General features: G+C 43.9%; 1 protein-coding gene across 1 annotated transcript in view; it reads left to right on the top strand.

Moving 5' to 3' along the window:
- Nucleotides 1-206: 206 nt before the first annotated feature.
- The window catches only part of CLSTN1 (calsyntenin 1), a 29,691-nt gene continuing 13,813 nt past the window's right edge, over nucleotides 207-16,084 (top strand). Inside the window, exons 1-5 of the mRNA XM_040084736.2 lie at nucleotides 207-362; nucleotides 9,138-9,260; nucleotides 12,557-12,586; nucleotides 13,975-14,170; nucleotides 15,644-15,852. Of these exons, the coding sequence (XP_039940670.1) occupies nucleotides 296-362; nucleotides 9,138-9,260; nucleotides 12,557-12,586; nucleotides 13,975-14,170; nucleotides 15,644-15,852 (625 nt within the window). The 5' untranslated portion in view covers nucleotides 207-295. The remainder of the gene's footprint in view (nucleotides 363-9,137; nucleotides 9,261-12,556; nucleotides 12,587-13,974; nucleotides 14,171-15,643; nucleotides 15,853-16,084) is intronic.

Genomic DNA, 16,084 nt, shown 5'->3' with positions numbered 1-16,084 from the left:
GGGGGTCCGCAATGGGCTCTCCCGGTCCCCCCCCCGCCCCGTGCCGTTGGTTCGCTCCCTCCCCCGCCTGGTGCCCGGCGCGGGCCCGGCCGCCATTTTAGGAGCCGCCGGCGGGGCGGGCGGGGGAGGGAGGGGAGGGACGGCGAGCGGAGCGGGGCCGCGCAGCGCTTTTCGTCCCTCCTCCCCTTCCTCCTCCGCGGGGCCGAGCTGAACCCTCCGCCCGCCGCACAGCGGAGCCCGAACCAGCGGGGGCGCCAGCCGGGGCTGCGCGCTGCCGTCCCCGCTCCGCGCTGCCATGCCGGTCCCCGCCGCTCGCCTGCTGCTCGCCGCGCTGCTCTGCGGAGCGGCGGCGGCCGCTCGAGGTAATGGCTGGGGCGGGCGGGGGAGGCTGCGCGGCACCTTGGCGACGGCGATGGCGACGGCGACAGTCCGGGTCGCCTCCCGAGCTGCGCCGCGGGCGGGCGAGGGGATGGTGTCCTTGGCGCCCTGCGCAGGGGAGGGAGCGCGGAGGCGGGCGGACATCGAGGGTAGGGAAAGGGGGGAGGATGGAGCAGGGGCCGGGTGACCCCGCCGCGGCCATTGCACCTGCAAAGGGGTCGAGGGGATGGCGGCTCGTCCTCCCGGCTCACCTGCGCACAGCGGCCCTGAGCGCTCCCAGCCGCGGAGGGCAGAGCCCGGCCCGGCCCGGCGGGGAATGCGCGGCGGCGGCGGCGGCGCTCGCTATGTCCGCCCGCCTGTTACATAACGGGGTCCGGGGCGGACGGGGGGCGGCACTTGTTGCCGGGAGGGTCCCGCGGGCAGAGCCGGCTGGAACGGGGCCGGGCAGGGGCGGGAGCGGGGACGAAACCCCTGGGCAGCCGGGCCTGGCTGGGTTGGCGTGGGAAAGCTCCGTGCGGGGATGAGGCGGAGCAGCGCCTGGGCCAGACCGTGCGGGTTCGCGATGTGAGCGCGGGCCTGGTGGCTATTGATTGATCCCGAGGAGCAGCAGCATCATACGCATTGCGGGGCTGCTCCCCGGCAGGCTTCAGTGAGAGGCTCGGAGGCTTCCTCACCTGAAGGTTACCCCTGGCATCGGGAATGCTGTTTCTGCAAGATTCAGCTGATCGCATGATGAGATTTAAGAGCGTTGAATAGGAGCGTACATTAGGAGTGCGGCTGTAAAATGGCTTATAAATATGTTGAAGGGAAGTTCTTGATCTAAAAAAACCAACTCGTTACGGACATACCTTGCTGCAGTTTCCCTGTGTGGGTTGAAGAAGCTGATGCTTTAGTATGTCTGGGGAGTCCTCTGCCAGCTGTTCTGACAGTGGCCATCATTTACCTGTGCAAGATCCCTCAAGTACAATCTGTTCACCAGTGTTCTTGGAATCGTTCAGTGTAGTATTTACCACACCGGTACGCAAGCACAGTTTGATTTCTACCGTTTGGAATTAGAAATAACATTAAGATCAACAGCCATTTTCCAAGAAAGCTGCTTGGAAACAAATGGCAGATTCAGACAGCATTACCCAGGACAGCAGTGGTAGGCAGATTCTCTGCACCTTGTTGGAGGCAGTACCTGTTTTCAGTCAGATCTACAGAGCTGCTGGACTGCAGGTCCTGATCTGTTGAACTTTATCACAGATAACTGAGTTACAGAATGAGAACTAGTTCTGCTTAGTATGTGCAGTCGCCTTAGTCCATGCAGTGTTTTGGCTGCTGTAGGTAGGCCTGTTAATAATATGTGGAGATGCACTTAGTGCCAAGTAAGCTGTGGAGGACACCTGAAAAGCTGCAAGGGGTACTCATTTTCATCTCCCTGTTGTTAGGAAAGGCATTTGTTTGGAAGCATTTATGGTGAGCCTTCCATTTTGTGCTGTATTCCCAGTTCCTTTTTTTTTTTTTCTTCCCAAGTACAGTTGAACTTGGCGGTTCTGCCATTCCTGTCATTGGAACAGGAGAATGAAAAGTGGTTCCTTTTTGATGATGAAAGGGAAGTAGCGTTTGGGGGATGCGATCTTGCACAAAGGGCAGGTGTGAGCTAGCTGACCTACCATCTTCCCTGTCATTATTTTAAGGGGTGCAGAGAGTGATTTTGGCTTCTAAAGAGGTATTTTCCTGTCCAGCTGGTGCAAAACTCCTAATCGAATTTGTTTTGTAATTGATCAAGTTGACCCAAATATTTCTAAGCTTGTTGCAGCGGATTCAGACTGTGTTTGTGGGTGAAGCAGTCGGATGTGTCTGACCAGAGCTGGATGAGTGGAATGGAGGAGTTTCTGGAGGAGGAGGCAGTGCAGCTCACAGCTGCTGCTTCCACGGGTCCTGACCAGGCAGAGCAATAGACCTCTTGTCTTGGGGCCCTTCCAACTCACTATCACTTAGGAAGGGTATTGATGAAAATAACACTATCTTGAGGGAGCTTTGCTGATCTGTGATTATTTCAGGAAGTTATGTGGTGCTGTGAATGTCTTAAATCCAAACCACAAACCGCTTTGTTACTACTACAGTCTTGCTGCAGATGCTTCTTTGACACAGGAACAGCCTTTTTAATAGAGGCCTGGGAATTAGATAGGTTTTTTTCTCCTTTCTAGAAGCAAGGAAATGTAACACTACCCTAAAGCATTATGTAGAGACAATTTGGCTATTTATGGAGCCTGGGTTTTTTTTATTCTCCAAGTATTTATTAAAGTAAGAAAACACTGAGAAGAAAGAGAATTAACCAGTACTAGACCTCTCTACGATAGTGCTTGGGAAAGCATTATATACAGCTATCTGTTCATACAAACAGTTTAAATCTCTTTTTCTGTATGTGTTATTTAATATGATGCTGTGGAAACTGAAATGGAGGAGTGGTGGTCTGGGAGTCATAGTTTGCATTGTGTTTGGAATACTCCTGTGCTGGTTGTCTTCTCCCGTATCACCAGGCTGCAGGTTGTGCTGTCTGTGCTGACTTAGCAGGAAAATTTGTCAACAGAAACTTCTCTAGACTTGATAAATGTATCTTTGGTTTGAGGTCGTACTGTTTCTGCAGACACAAAATCACCAATTACAGGTATTTGCAAAGATTTTTTTAAGGAGAAGGGAAGAAGCTGGGCTCATGGGCTTCAGTGTGTCATGGAAGTGGGAAGGGTTGATGTTAAACCCAGGTCAGTCCACAGCTCTGCATAATGTGAACATCCCACAACTTAGAATTCTGGTATTCTGGGTAAAGCACTGTTTCCTGCCATGAAGCCCAAGTATGTGATAGCTAAGTGGCTTGTGCCTCTGAAATTGTTCTGCAGAGAGGAAAAAACTTCTATAGTCATTAAAGTTTTCTGAACAAAAGCACTTTTACCATTTTTCTGACCCTTATCTTGCTCTCTTTAGTTCCACTGGGAGAAGTCTCTCTGAAACGTGGTTTATAGTGTTAAGGGCTGCATATCTTGTAGCATTATCATTGTTGTCAAAGACAGAAACGATACCTTAATATGGGAGAGTTCAGTGAGGCGGAAGCCTTGGTCTTAAATAAATCTTGTTTTGCACTCTAATTTATTTGTTTTGTACTGATAGACTTGCATTGTCTTCCGTAGGGACTAAACCTCCTTAGGAGCCTTTAGAAGGGATTATTGGAAACCTCAGTGTCTTTGAAGAAGTGTCTGTCTGTCCTTTGTTTGTACTATTAGGTCTCATCTCACTTGCTTTGTATCTCATTGAAAACAAGCTGCAGCGACTGCTCCCAGTGGGTTTCCCTGTTTTTAAATGGAGTCAACAAGCAGAGCCAGAAGTGCCAGCTATACTGGGGTGATGTTTGCTGTGTTTCTAAATACTGTTTCCTTTCAAGGAGTGAAGTTTATAAATATGACAACAGTAAAAAGGGAAGGAGTTTCCACTCTTGCACTATAATTAGCAACATTTAAGATAACATTAATTTTGTGTTTGTAGTTAAAGGTTTATGTTTTCTATTTCAGTTTTCTGTTTAGTGTAAAACATTTTTAATTTCACTTGAAATTAAAGCTTTGTTGTCTTAATCCTGTTTAAACTGTTTTGTGGTGGAATCTTTGTTTTCTCTGCCAGGCTTTTATCCAAATTCAAATTTGGTCAGTGTAGCCTCTATCTAAGGTCTTTGGTGCTCTGAATGTTTCTTCTGTTGCAATTGTGGATAGTAAAAATTGAAAATAGTTTCCAATCAGTCATTTGAATGTCTCTTAGTTTCATCAGGCGTATAGCAAAACTTCCATATATCTTTTTACAGAAAAAATCAGATTTAGGCAACTGCTTCGGTGCCGAACAGGAAACTTTCTGTAAGTGGTGATAGACAAGTGATTTTTCTCTAGGCAAAATACAATTTAATAAAACCCTGTTGAATCCCTTCAGCTCTCGGTTTGAAGAATAGGTATTAATTGTACCTGCTGATAGTATGGGCAACTGATAGTTTCTAAACATTATCTTGTGCTCAGCGTGTGGCAGTTGAGCTTCCAGGGAGGCGTTACAAGTGCTCCTTAGCTATGGCAAAGAATCTAAGACAGAGATGTGAAATTGTGGGATGAATTTCAACCACTGTGTTTTCCTTCAGCCAGGAGCCATAAAGGGTGATGGTGGATGTCCATGCCCTTAATCCCTGTCTCCTGGATATTCCAAGTGAGTCTCCTGGATTCAGTCCCTTGTACTTTGCTGCTGCCTTCAGTTCCCAGCAGTGGAAATGGTAGTTTGTCTTGGAACCTCTTGCTGAGGATAAGTTCCACGCTATCGAGAAAGCCAGCATCTGAGCAGAACCTGTGTTCAGTTTTATGCCATCGTTTGGATCTCTGTAGAACAATGACTTTTGATAAAGTTCTGGGTTTGAAAAGACCCAGTTAAGTAAACAAATGCAATACATCTTTCCATTACCACTAGTTTATTTCAAGTTCTTATATCCAAAGTTAATCCTGGGTCTTTTCTCCTGGAGGCAGAGGCAGGAGCTGTGAGTGGCAGGCTGGGCAGGACAGAACACACATTGTAATCAGGCCATGCTATGCCTTTTCTTATTCAGCTTTACTTTTGGGGTGGAGAAGGCATATTTTATTGTGTAGTTCTTCACTCCTTTGCTGGACTGTATTTTTGTGTAGTTAGGTACTACACAGACTTGTTCTTTAAGTGTTATGGCTTGAAATTTCACCAGAACAGTACTAAATTATGACTGTTCAAGGTAAAACACGTGGAAGGTTTTATTGTCTCACTAAAGGCATTCCTCTTGCATCCAGAGGAAGGTAATTAAGCAAAAGATGCACAGTAATCAGTTTTTGTCAGACCTTCAGGGTAAGTAAGGAACTCTTTACTAGATCATCTACTGAAGATGAAGTGCAGTTCATCTGTATTAACAGAGAATATAATTCTCTTTTTAGGAATTTTTCATGAGGTCTCAAAGGTACATTTTCAGAATGAGGATTTTGTGTTTACTGTCACTAGATTGAACATATAGCTTTCAAACTCTAGTACTTGTTACTGAGTTTAATATGTTTAACCATTTAATTCTTAAGAGTTTATTTTGACATGAATCATCTCGATTTAGTTCTAACAATATGCAGCATGGCTAGACAGCCCTGTATATTAGAAGCAGCTATTACAAGAAGTGTTCCAGCTACAGTCCTTTCTGGGTGAGGCATGTTTAAATCTTCAGTTGTGTAGGTGCCAAATCCCATTTAAATCAAATAAACTTCTGACAACTTGTAAGAAGAGAACAGAAGTCCTCAGAAATTACTTTGATAAGTACATTTAATTTTAGTACTTGCTTTCAAGTTGCAGAACTGGATGAATCTGATTGTCTTAATAGCTTTTGATTAAAGTTCCCATAGTGGCCCCAAACCCGGCTGCCCTGCCTACCTGTTCATTTACGTTCATGAATTCTTTTAGGCAGCAGGAAAAAGTTGCTGCTGGTTATCTGCTGGATTGTGTTCTGCAGCATCAGCCGTGGCCCTTGGGAAGGAAGCGTCCTTGCTTTGAGGGGCATTCCCTTTGCTGCAGAACAGTCAGGCTGGCCTGTTCTGGTTCAGGAAACACTGAGTACTTTTACTTGGTGCAGATGGTATTTTCAAAGCTGGTGTTGGAGGCACACGTGCAGTTCCTCCCCCTGTAGCAGCAGTTGCCTGCAGAGGAACAGAGCTGGAGGTGGCTGGTGCTCACCCGGTGGGATGTGGTCTGTCAGGCTGGGCAGCACGGAGGGCTCTGCAGGAGCTTCTCCATTCAGGGTGACACCCGGGAAATGCCTGTGCTTAGCTGGCCTTGGAATTCCTTTGTCCCCACTAAAAGCCAGGCTGAAGCCTTCGAGCTGCCTGTGCCAGCCCAGCTCCCCCCACTTGACTAGATAAAATGCTCCTTGGGATTTACAGCAGATTCCAGCTGAGGCGCTTACAAATAGTGTGAATATTGTATTTCAAGGAAACCAGTGTAGTTTATCCCAGTTAAATGGCAAGAGATTAACAGCTCAGGGCACTTTGTTAGTGTCAAGCTTGGAATAGGCTGCTCTTCTGGTTTGAAGTTACCGGTCTGGCTTTGAACAACTTCTGTAGATTGCAGGAGTTTTATGACGATTAAACTACCCCTTCACATTTTTGTCCCTCTTCTCAGTCCAGTATTTAATGCTATTTAAGCGCCTGAGATCAGGATAGTACTTGGTTCAGTTTGATTGAAGGGAAGCAGTGATGTATTGCTTGTAAAGTGTACATCATATTTCAAATGCTAGCTTGAGAATTCCTTCCAGTGTGTGGTTATGCTGAAGTCAGTAGATCACAAATATGGATAACTGGCCTTTCCTGGATATTCAGCAGTAAGTTTGGTGGTTTTAAATCCAGTGATGTTTAGCCTTCATACACATAAAGGGATTTAAGCTTTATGTTTTAAAATCTAGTGATGTTTTAGCCTTCCAGAACACAAAGGGGTTTAAGCTTTATGAATTTATTGTCTGCAGCACAGTGAAAGGACATGACTTTGCTTTCAACTGGGCCTGTTTGTTTGAAGGTTTGCTAGACTCTGCAGTTGCTCAGCATACTCATAATTCTGTTCATATGTGGATACAGTCCTTCAAGGTTTTATAGAACTCCTTACCCAGCAGTAGTGGGATTTAGGAGGTTGCTAAATTAGGAGAAGGTTTCTCAGAACTTTAAAAAACCCCAAAGTATTTTTGTAATCCACATTCGGAAGCATTAGAATGGAGATGGAGGGTTTTTCTGGCAGAGCTCTGTTCTGGTATTTTATGCCACATCCTTGCAAGGATGAAGATGAACGGATGAAAGGACTCAGATTTTCATTTGGGACATAACTGTCCCAGATGTACTGACAGAAAAACGCCCAGTTGTGACTTCTTTGTGCTCCTGAAGCCAAAGCAGTGTTGGTGAGACAGTTTTCTTGGGACCTGGTTTGAATTGTGGGTGAGCGTTCCATGAGAGCCTCACACCTGAGCGATCCCTGGCACCTTCCCTCGGAGGGAGGGATCTGCGTTAGTGCCTCTGAGCATGAGCAGCCGTGTTCCTGGGAGCATGCTGCAGCACCCAACTTCTCTGGGTAAACAGAGCCCTGTGCTTGGCTCTGTGGTGTACTGCATATTGGAAGAGTGCCTGTGTGAGAGTACTCAGGCAATAAAGAGAGTGTTGCTGTATTAAGTAAAGCCACATGGAGTAATTAAACACAGTTTGCATGAAAACAGTTCCTTGTGAGTTCTTTCTTGCTGCATTGTTGTGGATGAAGATGATGTATCCTGTCTGCTATCGCTACTAACTAGTAAAAGATTGCAGATGAAAGCATATTGGGAGCATTGTGGTTTCCTGTATGAGTTCTCTAGGTTTAATCATTTATTGAAGTGTCCTTTTGTCACTGTTTTTTAATTCCCCCTAGTTAAGCGTATGGCACATGACATGAATCCATTTTGTTTGTTGAAGAGGGAGGATTCAAGAGTCTGGGTTAGCCTTCCATCTCTGCCTGTTTTGGCAGTCTGCTTCTATAATTCTTTAGGGGTGAAATAGCAGGACTCAGCTGTGTGATAGTGTTCATTTTGCTGTAATCGCACAGGCTTGCTTTTCATAAATTTTAAGTTCTTTATCTGCAGACCAAAACCTGGGTGATGTTGCCTATGGAATGCTCTTTGGTGTGTTTGTTGTAACCTTTAGCAAAGCATTTCTTATATTTCGCTGTGCATTGTTGCTGGAGATTCCTTGGTTTTGGCTGGTAAGGAGCAGTTTTCAGGCCCTGTAGGGTGCTTTTCCATAGGCTCTAAGCAGCTGGACACATGCAGTCTTCCAGAATTGCATTTGGGAATATTAAGGAAACTTGACCATCCAGGAGCCACTCAGGCAGTCACACTCCACCACCTGAGCTGGGGATCCGAACATAAAGCTAAATATTTAATAATTAAGGGACGCTACTGCTGGATTGTCACAGTGTAGGTGACAACCTAGTAGAAAAGTGATTTGATCTTGCATCTTTAGTGATGTCGTAGAAAAAACTCTTTTTGAGGCTGACAAGGAAAGATACTGCATTTCTCTCCAGCAGAGGAAGAGCAATGATCTTGTGACAGGCTCAGGTGATCAGTTTGAGGCTCTTCTGTGCAAAGGTGAAGGATACTTTCTTGTGAGATTTTTAGTGGAGTTTCCCAGTCTCTTAAAACAGCTACTAAAGAAATGAAGTTTGGTCTCTTTTCCGCCTGTTTTCTTAATGATAGTGAAACCCCTATACAGGACAGAAAAGCTGACACGAGAGCAAGTGTGCATGCTCTGAAGAATAGTCCAGCAGCTGTATCCCAGGTTTTCCATGGTGGGGGGAAGCAGAGTGTAGACAAGCCTCGGTGTTTCGTGTTGGCCAGACTTCCCTCGTGCGGTGCTGACTGAGGCTTTGCTGGTGTCACACTTGGCACTGAGGGCAGCAGCTCCCCATCACTGTTAGCAGGTTTTTTGAATTGCACTTCAGGGGCATCTTAAATCCCAGCATAGTTAGAAACTAATTTAAATTCTGAGTTACTTTTGGAAAGCCTACAGGGACACTCAGCTCTTCTGAACATACTTAGCCAGGATTTTGTCTCAAATATTTTAATTTATTAAAACCTTGATTCAGAATTATAAAAAAGGAACATACTGAAATCAGTATTTTAAAGCATTTTTTAAATGTATTGTCAGTTTCAAATGTTTTGACTTTGTACTTTGTTTTCCTTTCAGTTAACAAGCATAAGCCATGGATTGAAACAACCTATCATGGCATAGTTACAGAAAATGACAACACGGTGCTCTTGGACCCCCCTTTAATAGCCCTGGACAAAGATGCACCTCTGCGTTTTGCAGGTAAAGAATTCATCTGCATTTCTGTTTGCAGATGTATGTCGGTGGAGGGGGGGGGGGGGGGGCGCAAATTTTCTGTGTTGTTGTGTTTTCCCTAACATTAATACAGCATTTCAAAGCTTTTAGATCCTAGGAAGTGTGTGTGCGTGGACCAGTGTTTTATTTCAGGTTTGCAGCTGTATCCAAACCAAAAAGTACTTTGCTTCTTTCAATTTCATGTGTATGTGGTAATTTTTCTGGTGTTTTATTTTTGTTTTGTTTTCATAGTGTCTGTCCTTTTCCTCAGTCCTCTAGATTCCACATTTCACAGCATTCAGCGTGGGAGTTCTGAAACAACGATTTTTTTACTATTCTGAAGAGAATTTTGGTTTCCTTAGTGTTTTTTATTTGTGTCTTAATAGAGTGAAAATACTGATTAGTAGAATTAGGATTGCATGTCCGTGATAAGTTTGCTTAACAGTCTAGGGTTTTTTAAAAACTGAGCAACTTCCTCTGGCTGAAGAAAAGGCTTTTTCTCCTCTAGCAAAGAACATAGAGAATGATACACAAGATATTTGCCAACGTGGGCTAATTCTTCACTTCGAACATAGGGCTGGCAATTTTCTTATAAATTTCTGCAGTAGATTTTTTCTGAAAACTTTGGTTTAGGAATACTGTATTCATTAATTGGATGCAGTATTATGGAAAGTCCTTTTTTGAATTTGGCAGTGTTAGATGTGTTTGAACAATACCATTGGGCATCTGCCGGTATTTAAATTACTTGTTATGGATAACACGAGCTTAAATTGGATGTTTGTAGAAGCTTACTTGGTTAAGCAAAATTTGGGGGGTTAAGAATCCTGGTGAAGTACCTGAAGGATGTGACGTGAGCCATTTTTGGGAGCATTTGCTTAGCCTGGCTAAGAAGCTAGGAGAGTGATTAAATTAAAATGAAGAACAGTTTGAAATGTTCAGCGGCTGACTGCATTGAGTGCTGCCTTTTTATGGCAGTTTAATCACAATTTTCTTTGATGGTACTGCTTAAAGTAACAGTTTTGTTGCATTATCATAAGGCTGTAATTATATCCAGTGAAGTTGAAGATAATGGTAAATTTGCTATTCAGAAGCTGAGAGATAATGCTAAACCTCTGAAATTCAAACTTCCTTGTGTACTGGGTACATATGGTAGAGGCTCTTCTGCTGTCTTAACTGGGAATAAAACTGCTGTCTGTGTACAAAAACTTTTCATTGCCAAATGAAGAAGCTTGTGTTGGGGTACACAAAATCTGTTAATTAAAAAGAGAAAGGGGAAGCCTGGCTTGTGTTCTCAGGGATGAGAACATGAATCGCCTCTTGCAGTTCTTAAGTGTTTAAATGTAGGTGCTGGTAGTTCAGCAGCACTGCACAGATTCTGAAAATGGCATTTTTATACCTCTTGGATAGGAATGTTTTCAAGAAAATACTGTGAGTATCTTCAAATATTTTGTTGTGTTTGCAGAGGAAAATCCAATGTCAAACATCTCTTAATGAGACTTCCCATTGGGTTGATCTAAATCGTATAAACCTGCTTTCATTAAATAAACATTTTATCACCTGGAAATTGTATGAGCAGAATATATTTGTATAAACAATACATTTTGGCTTTCAAAAATAGTCATTTTCTTAAACAGCAGCAGCAGACCAGTGAATTTAAAGAAATTAAATGTTGAGTATGGCACAGGACATTGTAAAGAAATTCTCCGTAGGAGAGTGTTGGGTTTGAATTGGAGAGATGTTGAAGGAGAGTGCCGTGGGATGTGTGGCAGTGTTTGTGTGCCGTGGAATGGAGCACTCTGGAAGCTGGCCTGGAGGAGCCCGGCTGGGTGAGTGCTGCCTGTTGCAGCTCTGCTGGGGAGCTGTGCTCACGTCCTGGCACTCTGCTGCTGTCCAGCCTGTCTGGGGCTTCAGCGTGGGGAACCCACGGGGCCAGAGGTGTGCTTCCACGGCAACACACAGCGCTGCTTCAGCCCTTACTGCTGCATTCCTACTTAGAAATCAAATTTATTCATGCTTCAGAAGGCTGGGTATTGTAATTAATTGTGCCCTCTAGCTGAGCTGTGAAACTTCTGAACTGTCTGCAGGTTTAAAATACTTTAAGTAGAGCTTTTTTGCTTTATTTCAATTTCGAGCGTGTCGAAACATCTCGAAATGAGTTCATTTAAATGCTTTGTAGTACGTGAACTGTGGGGCAAGTTAAAGTAATATTTTATTGCTTTGCTCGCTCTGTGCTGTGAGTAGGATTCTAAAATTCAGGTGTGCAAAAATAGATGCTTATTTCTCAGGTTATTTGTATGGTTTTAAATCTGAAATGACACACTTTGGAAAACAGGGTGAATATACTCGTGCCAGCTTGCCTTGTCAAACTGCCTGGCATGAGGGACAGGATGGAATCAGTTTTATGCCCCATCACTGTTACAGATCTGCTGGAGAAGACAGTGACCAACCATTCTTGTTCCTCAGTGAATCTTTTCTACATTACAGTTTGCATCATGGTGGAATTTGGTCCTAAAGGTTTTGCTGAAAAAATAAAAATAAAATAAAGGACAATTACATTTTTTATGGTACGTTTATTGTTTGTGCCTGAAATCAGTCTGATGGCTGAAGCTCTCAAGCAGGGATTTCCCCTTCATGTGCATAAAGAAACTGAATTTCTCTCACATTTGAAACAGGCACTATTATATCTGGATGCCTTCACACAGCTGAATGTGTTCTGTTATGGGAGTGCAGTAGAGGGTCTCGTAGCCTGATGTTTGAAATGTTTCCCTTGGTTTTTTGATGTGCCTGTAACAGAGCTTCGGTCCTTCTTCCCCCATCCCTAGAGAAAACCACTTCTCAGCCACAGTCCTTTATTTTCCTCTTGCTACTCTGGGATGCAAAGTAGTGTTTTGTGGGGATTAGAAATTTTTAATTTAAAGCATGAATATCTGTAGAGCTTTGAAAATAATCTTGCAGAATCTCTATTGATTCTTTTTAGAAATCCCAACATGCAATTTTGAATGTATATCGTTTAGCAGTTGGTATTAAAAAAGGAAAAGGAGAAAACAAAGCCTTGATTGTATGAAATATTTCAAAATTCTGCAAATGAAAACCTGGCGTTCAATGATGAAATCATATTTAACATAACTAAAATTCTAAAATTGTTACAGCAGATCGCCACTGGAATTTTAAAATACAGTTTTTCCAAAGCTTTTCTGTGTAATGTGTGCATCTTTGCCTTTTCCTTATTTGCTCCCGTTCAGCCTTTCCTGTTACTGACTTGGGTTTGTCTTTTTTTCCTTTAGAGAGTTTTGAGGTGACAGTCACCAAAGAAGGTGATAAAGGGTTCTTTCTATCCCTTTTATGAATATTAACCTACTAACTTTGATTATGAAATGGGGAATCAGCACTGAAACAGAAGATCCTGTCATGCTCTTTTGTCCCATTTATTTTCCCAGTTTTTTTTCTATTTTAAAAAATATATTGATAAAAAGTGTTATGTAACCAAACCCTTGGTTAGAAATATCTGTAAATCAGACATCCATTTGAACCATTTGGGGTTATTGTACGTTGTGTGGACACTGAAGAAGTTGTTTGGGGAAAATCAGCATTTTCTGATATTTTCACTTCTTTGGGACAGCTGAAGCTTTCCACATGCTTTGTGAAGTAATGTTGAAGTGCTGAAGCATTACACCACCTTCCCTGTGGTACATGCCCTTCAGGACTGACTTCAGTGGTTTAAAATACAAATCAACCCCCTTTTTTCGAATATCCTTAGACATGTTTTCATTCAGAGTGTGTTGTTGGTACTAATAAACCACTGCAACTATAATAGCAAAATAGTGGGGTTTGTTGGCGTGAGAAAATCCCCATCAAAATAAAACAAGTTGCAGAGGTAAAAACGCAGTGTAGGTGGTCAAACAGTTTATTTGAGTGGCTTTTGTTGTGTGCTGGGCTTACCCAGCTGTGCCAGCTGGAATATTGTAGTGTGGCCTTAGGCTTAGATGTGTTTAAAAATGGTGTGCTGGGGACTTCTCTTCCAAGTTTGTAGGGTGAAGAGCTTGAATAGAAGAAAAGCCTTCTAAATCATTTCCTGAGAGCTTCCTTGACTAACATTTGGCCTGTGTTAGTAGATAGCTGTTGAAATGGATGCCTGAGAAGTTGGTATTTCTACCTTTCTCATTCAGTAGTTTATTTTGATTCCCTGATTTTAGCCAGGTACATTGCACAGGAAGACTTTGTCCTTTGATCTGTTGACAGAATTTCTGTAATTATGGTGCTGAACCTGTACTTGAAGCCTTTTCATCCCTTGACTTGTAACTGTGCATTTTAACCTCTTGCTCTGGTCAAAGTAAACCAGCTGCCCAGCTATTGCCAGTAGCTTGGCATAGAAGATATTACCAGTGGCCTTGGCTGTGTGCTCACATAAGATCTACTCTTGCCCTAGAGCTGTCTCAAGTACTCCTGTGAAATGCCTGTCTACATTTCTCTTTTTCTCTTTTGTACTCCTGCATGAATGGATGCAAAGTAAACAAGTTGCTTGGAAGGCAGACGTTTGCTTCTTTTTACTAAAGTTCCCAGAATTCACCCATTTTAAAGCACAGTGCTCTTGCTTTGTCCACAGACCCTCACAAACCCCTGGCTGCAAAATATTTGGTCATTTATTTTAAAAATGTATTGTCGTGTTGACCAGTTCTAACCTGTCTTTGCTTTAACTCTGTAGGTGAGATCTGTGGATTTAAAATCCACGGGCAGAATGTTCCCTTTGAAGCAGTGGTAGTGGATAAATCCACTGGTGAGGGAATAATCCGCTCTAAGGAGAAGCTGGACTGTGAGCTGCAGAAGGACTACACGTTCACCATCCAGGCCTACGACTGTGGGAAGGGACCAGATGGAGCAAACGCAAAAAAATCCCACAAGTAAGTCGGGCTGGGCTGGGCTGAGGGGAAGTCTGGCTCCGAGGGGCTCTCCTGCTGGTGGTGATTTATGGTCTGTGTATTGAGAGTAAATGTGAACCAGGTGTTCATACTGGAAGGCTTCTGTGGAACCACAGAAAGGGTCAGCTTGGAAGGGACCACACGCTCAGGCCAGGCCTTAATAGTAATAAAAAGAGCAGACAAATGGACGTGAACTCCTCGGACATCCCTTCATTTGTATTTTAGGTGGTACTGCTTTAATCCCTTGATGTCTCTGAATTTACAGTAGAAAACCAGGTGAGGATAGAAGCAAGGACACTGCTGATACACTTGAAATGTGTCTTGAGTTGGTGGAGCTTGCATGGGATACCAGGCCTGGACGCTGTTTTGGAGTCGAGTTTCTAAACACCAAAAAAATGGTTCAGGAAGTCAGTCTATATTAAGCTTAACAAAATGCCAAAGCATTCATGTTTCTGTCATTTCCAGCCAGCCTCATCAGAGACCCCAAGATCAATAGCTGGGGCTTATCTCTGTCTACATTAAAAGAATAGGAACAAAGCAGTCTTTAGCTTATCTTTGTCTAAGGAAAAACCACAATATAAAATAGTCTCTAGAAAACCCACTTGAGAATAACTGTTTGACACTCTGGTGTAAACATCTGCAGAGCATGTGGGAGATGAGCAGTTGTGTGAAGCAAAGAGAGGGGCATAAGGAAGATGAGGAGTAGGGTAGCAGAGGTCAGCTGGTGACAAAACCTTGCAATTCTATGACTGTACGAGGGTTTGATTTCTATTTGCAAATAACCAGTGATAGTAAACAGAACCTAGAACCACACTGAATTATATGGCAGTACACTGGAGAAACACCCGCTGCTTTCCTAGTTAGGGTAGTTGAGATTGTTGGGTTTATTAGTTATTGGTCACTTGTTTCTGAGAGCTGGAATGCTGAAGGATGGCTTCATGTGGAAAAGAAGAAGCTGATTTGGCAGAATATCTTAATACCCTAAAAGCATTTCTTTGAACAGGAGAAAAGTGACAGTCATACAGAACCAGGTACAGATATTCCTGTTAATCAAACCCCAGACCTTCACATTCATGGAAATAAGTGGACTGGAAGAAAAAAAAAAAGCAAATGTAAAATACAGTTTTTTTCCTTGTTTAAAGTACCCAGGAAATAGACATTCAAAACGAGTTTTCCTTTCTTATTCCTCAGTTAGACCTAACTGTGTAATTCCTGCAGCAAATATTCTCTGGTGGTATAAATGCTGTTTTACCTTCATTTCAGTGGTGGATTATATGGTAGGGGAGGGCTGGGTGGAGGGAGGCCCTTTGGAGCACGTTGCACAGGGGCAGTGCGGGTTCAGAGCTGTCAGGTTGAAGCACTGACAGGGCTGTGGTGGCAGAGAGGGAGCTGCTGCAGCCAGTGCTGGCAGGGGCAGGGTTTGCAGTCCCTGGCAGCCTGGGTGTGTCCTTGCAGGGCCACAGTCCATATCCAGGTGAACGACGTGAACGAGTACGCCCCGGTGTTCAAGGAGAAGTCCTACAAGGCCACGGTCATCGAGGGCAAGAGGTACGACAACATCCTCAAGGTGGAGGCCGTGGATGCAGACTGCTCCCCCCAGTTCAGCCAGATCTGCAGCTACGAGATCGTGACCCCGGATGTGCCCTTTGCCATCGACAAGGATGGTAAGGACGGGGTGGGACTCGCTCACAGGGCACCCAGAGAACAGGAGTCACCCTGCTCAGCAGCACCTGGGCCTCCAGTCTGGCACTGAGAAGTCAAACACTGCAGGGTAACTCACTTGCAGATGGCTTTATTCAGGTCTGTATGAAGTGCACAGCTGGTACCTGGATGCATTTTGCAGCACTGACCCTGAAGAATTGTATTGATGTCTGACAATTGTCTATTTTCTGTGTC

Source organism: Hirundo rustica, chromosome 22 (genome assembly GCF_015227805.2).
Source record: "Hirundo rustica isolate bHirRus1 chromosome 22, bHirRus1.pri.v3, whole genome shotgun sequence".
Classification (NCBI taxonomy): domain Eukaryota; kingdom Metazoa; phylum Chordata; class Aves; order Passeriformes; family Hirundinidae; genus Hirundo; species Hirundo rustica.
This window is presented reverse-complemented; position numbering and strand designations above follow the sequence as displayed.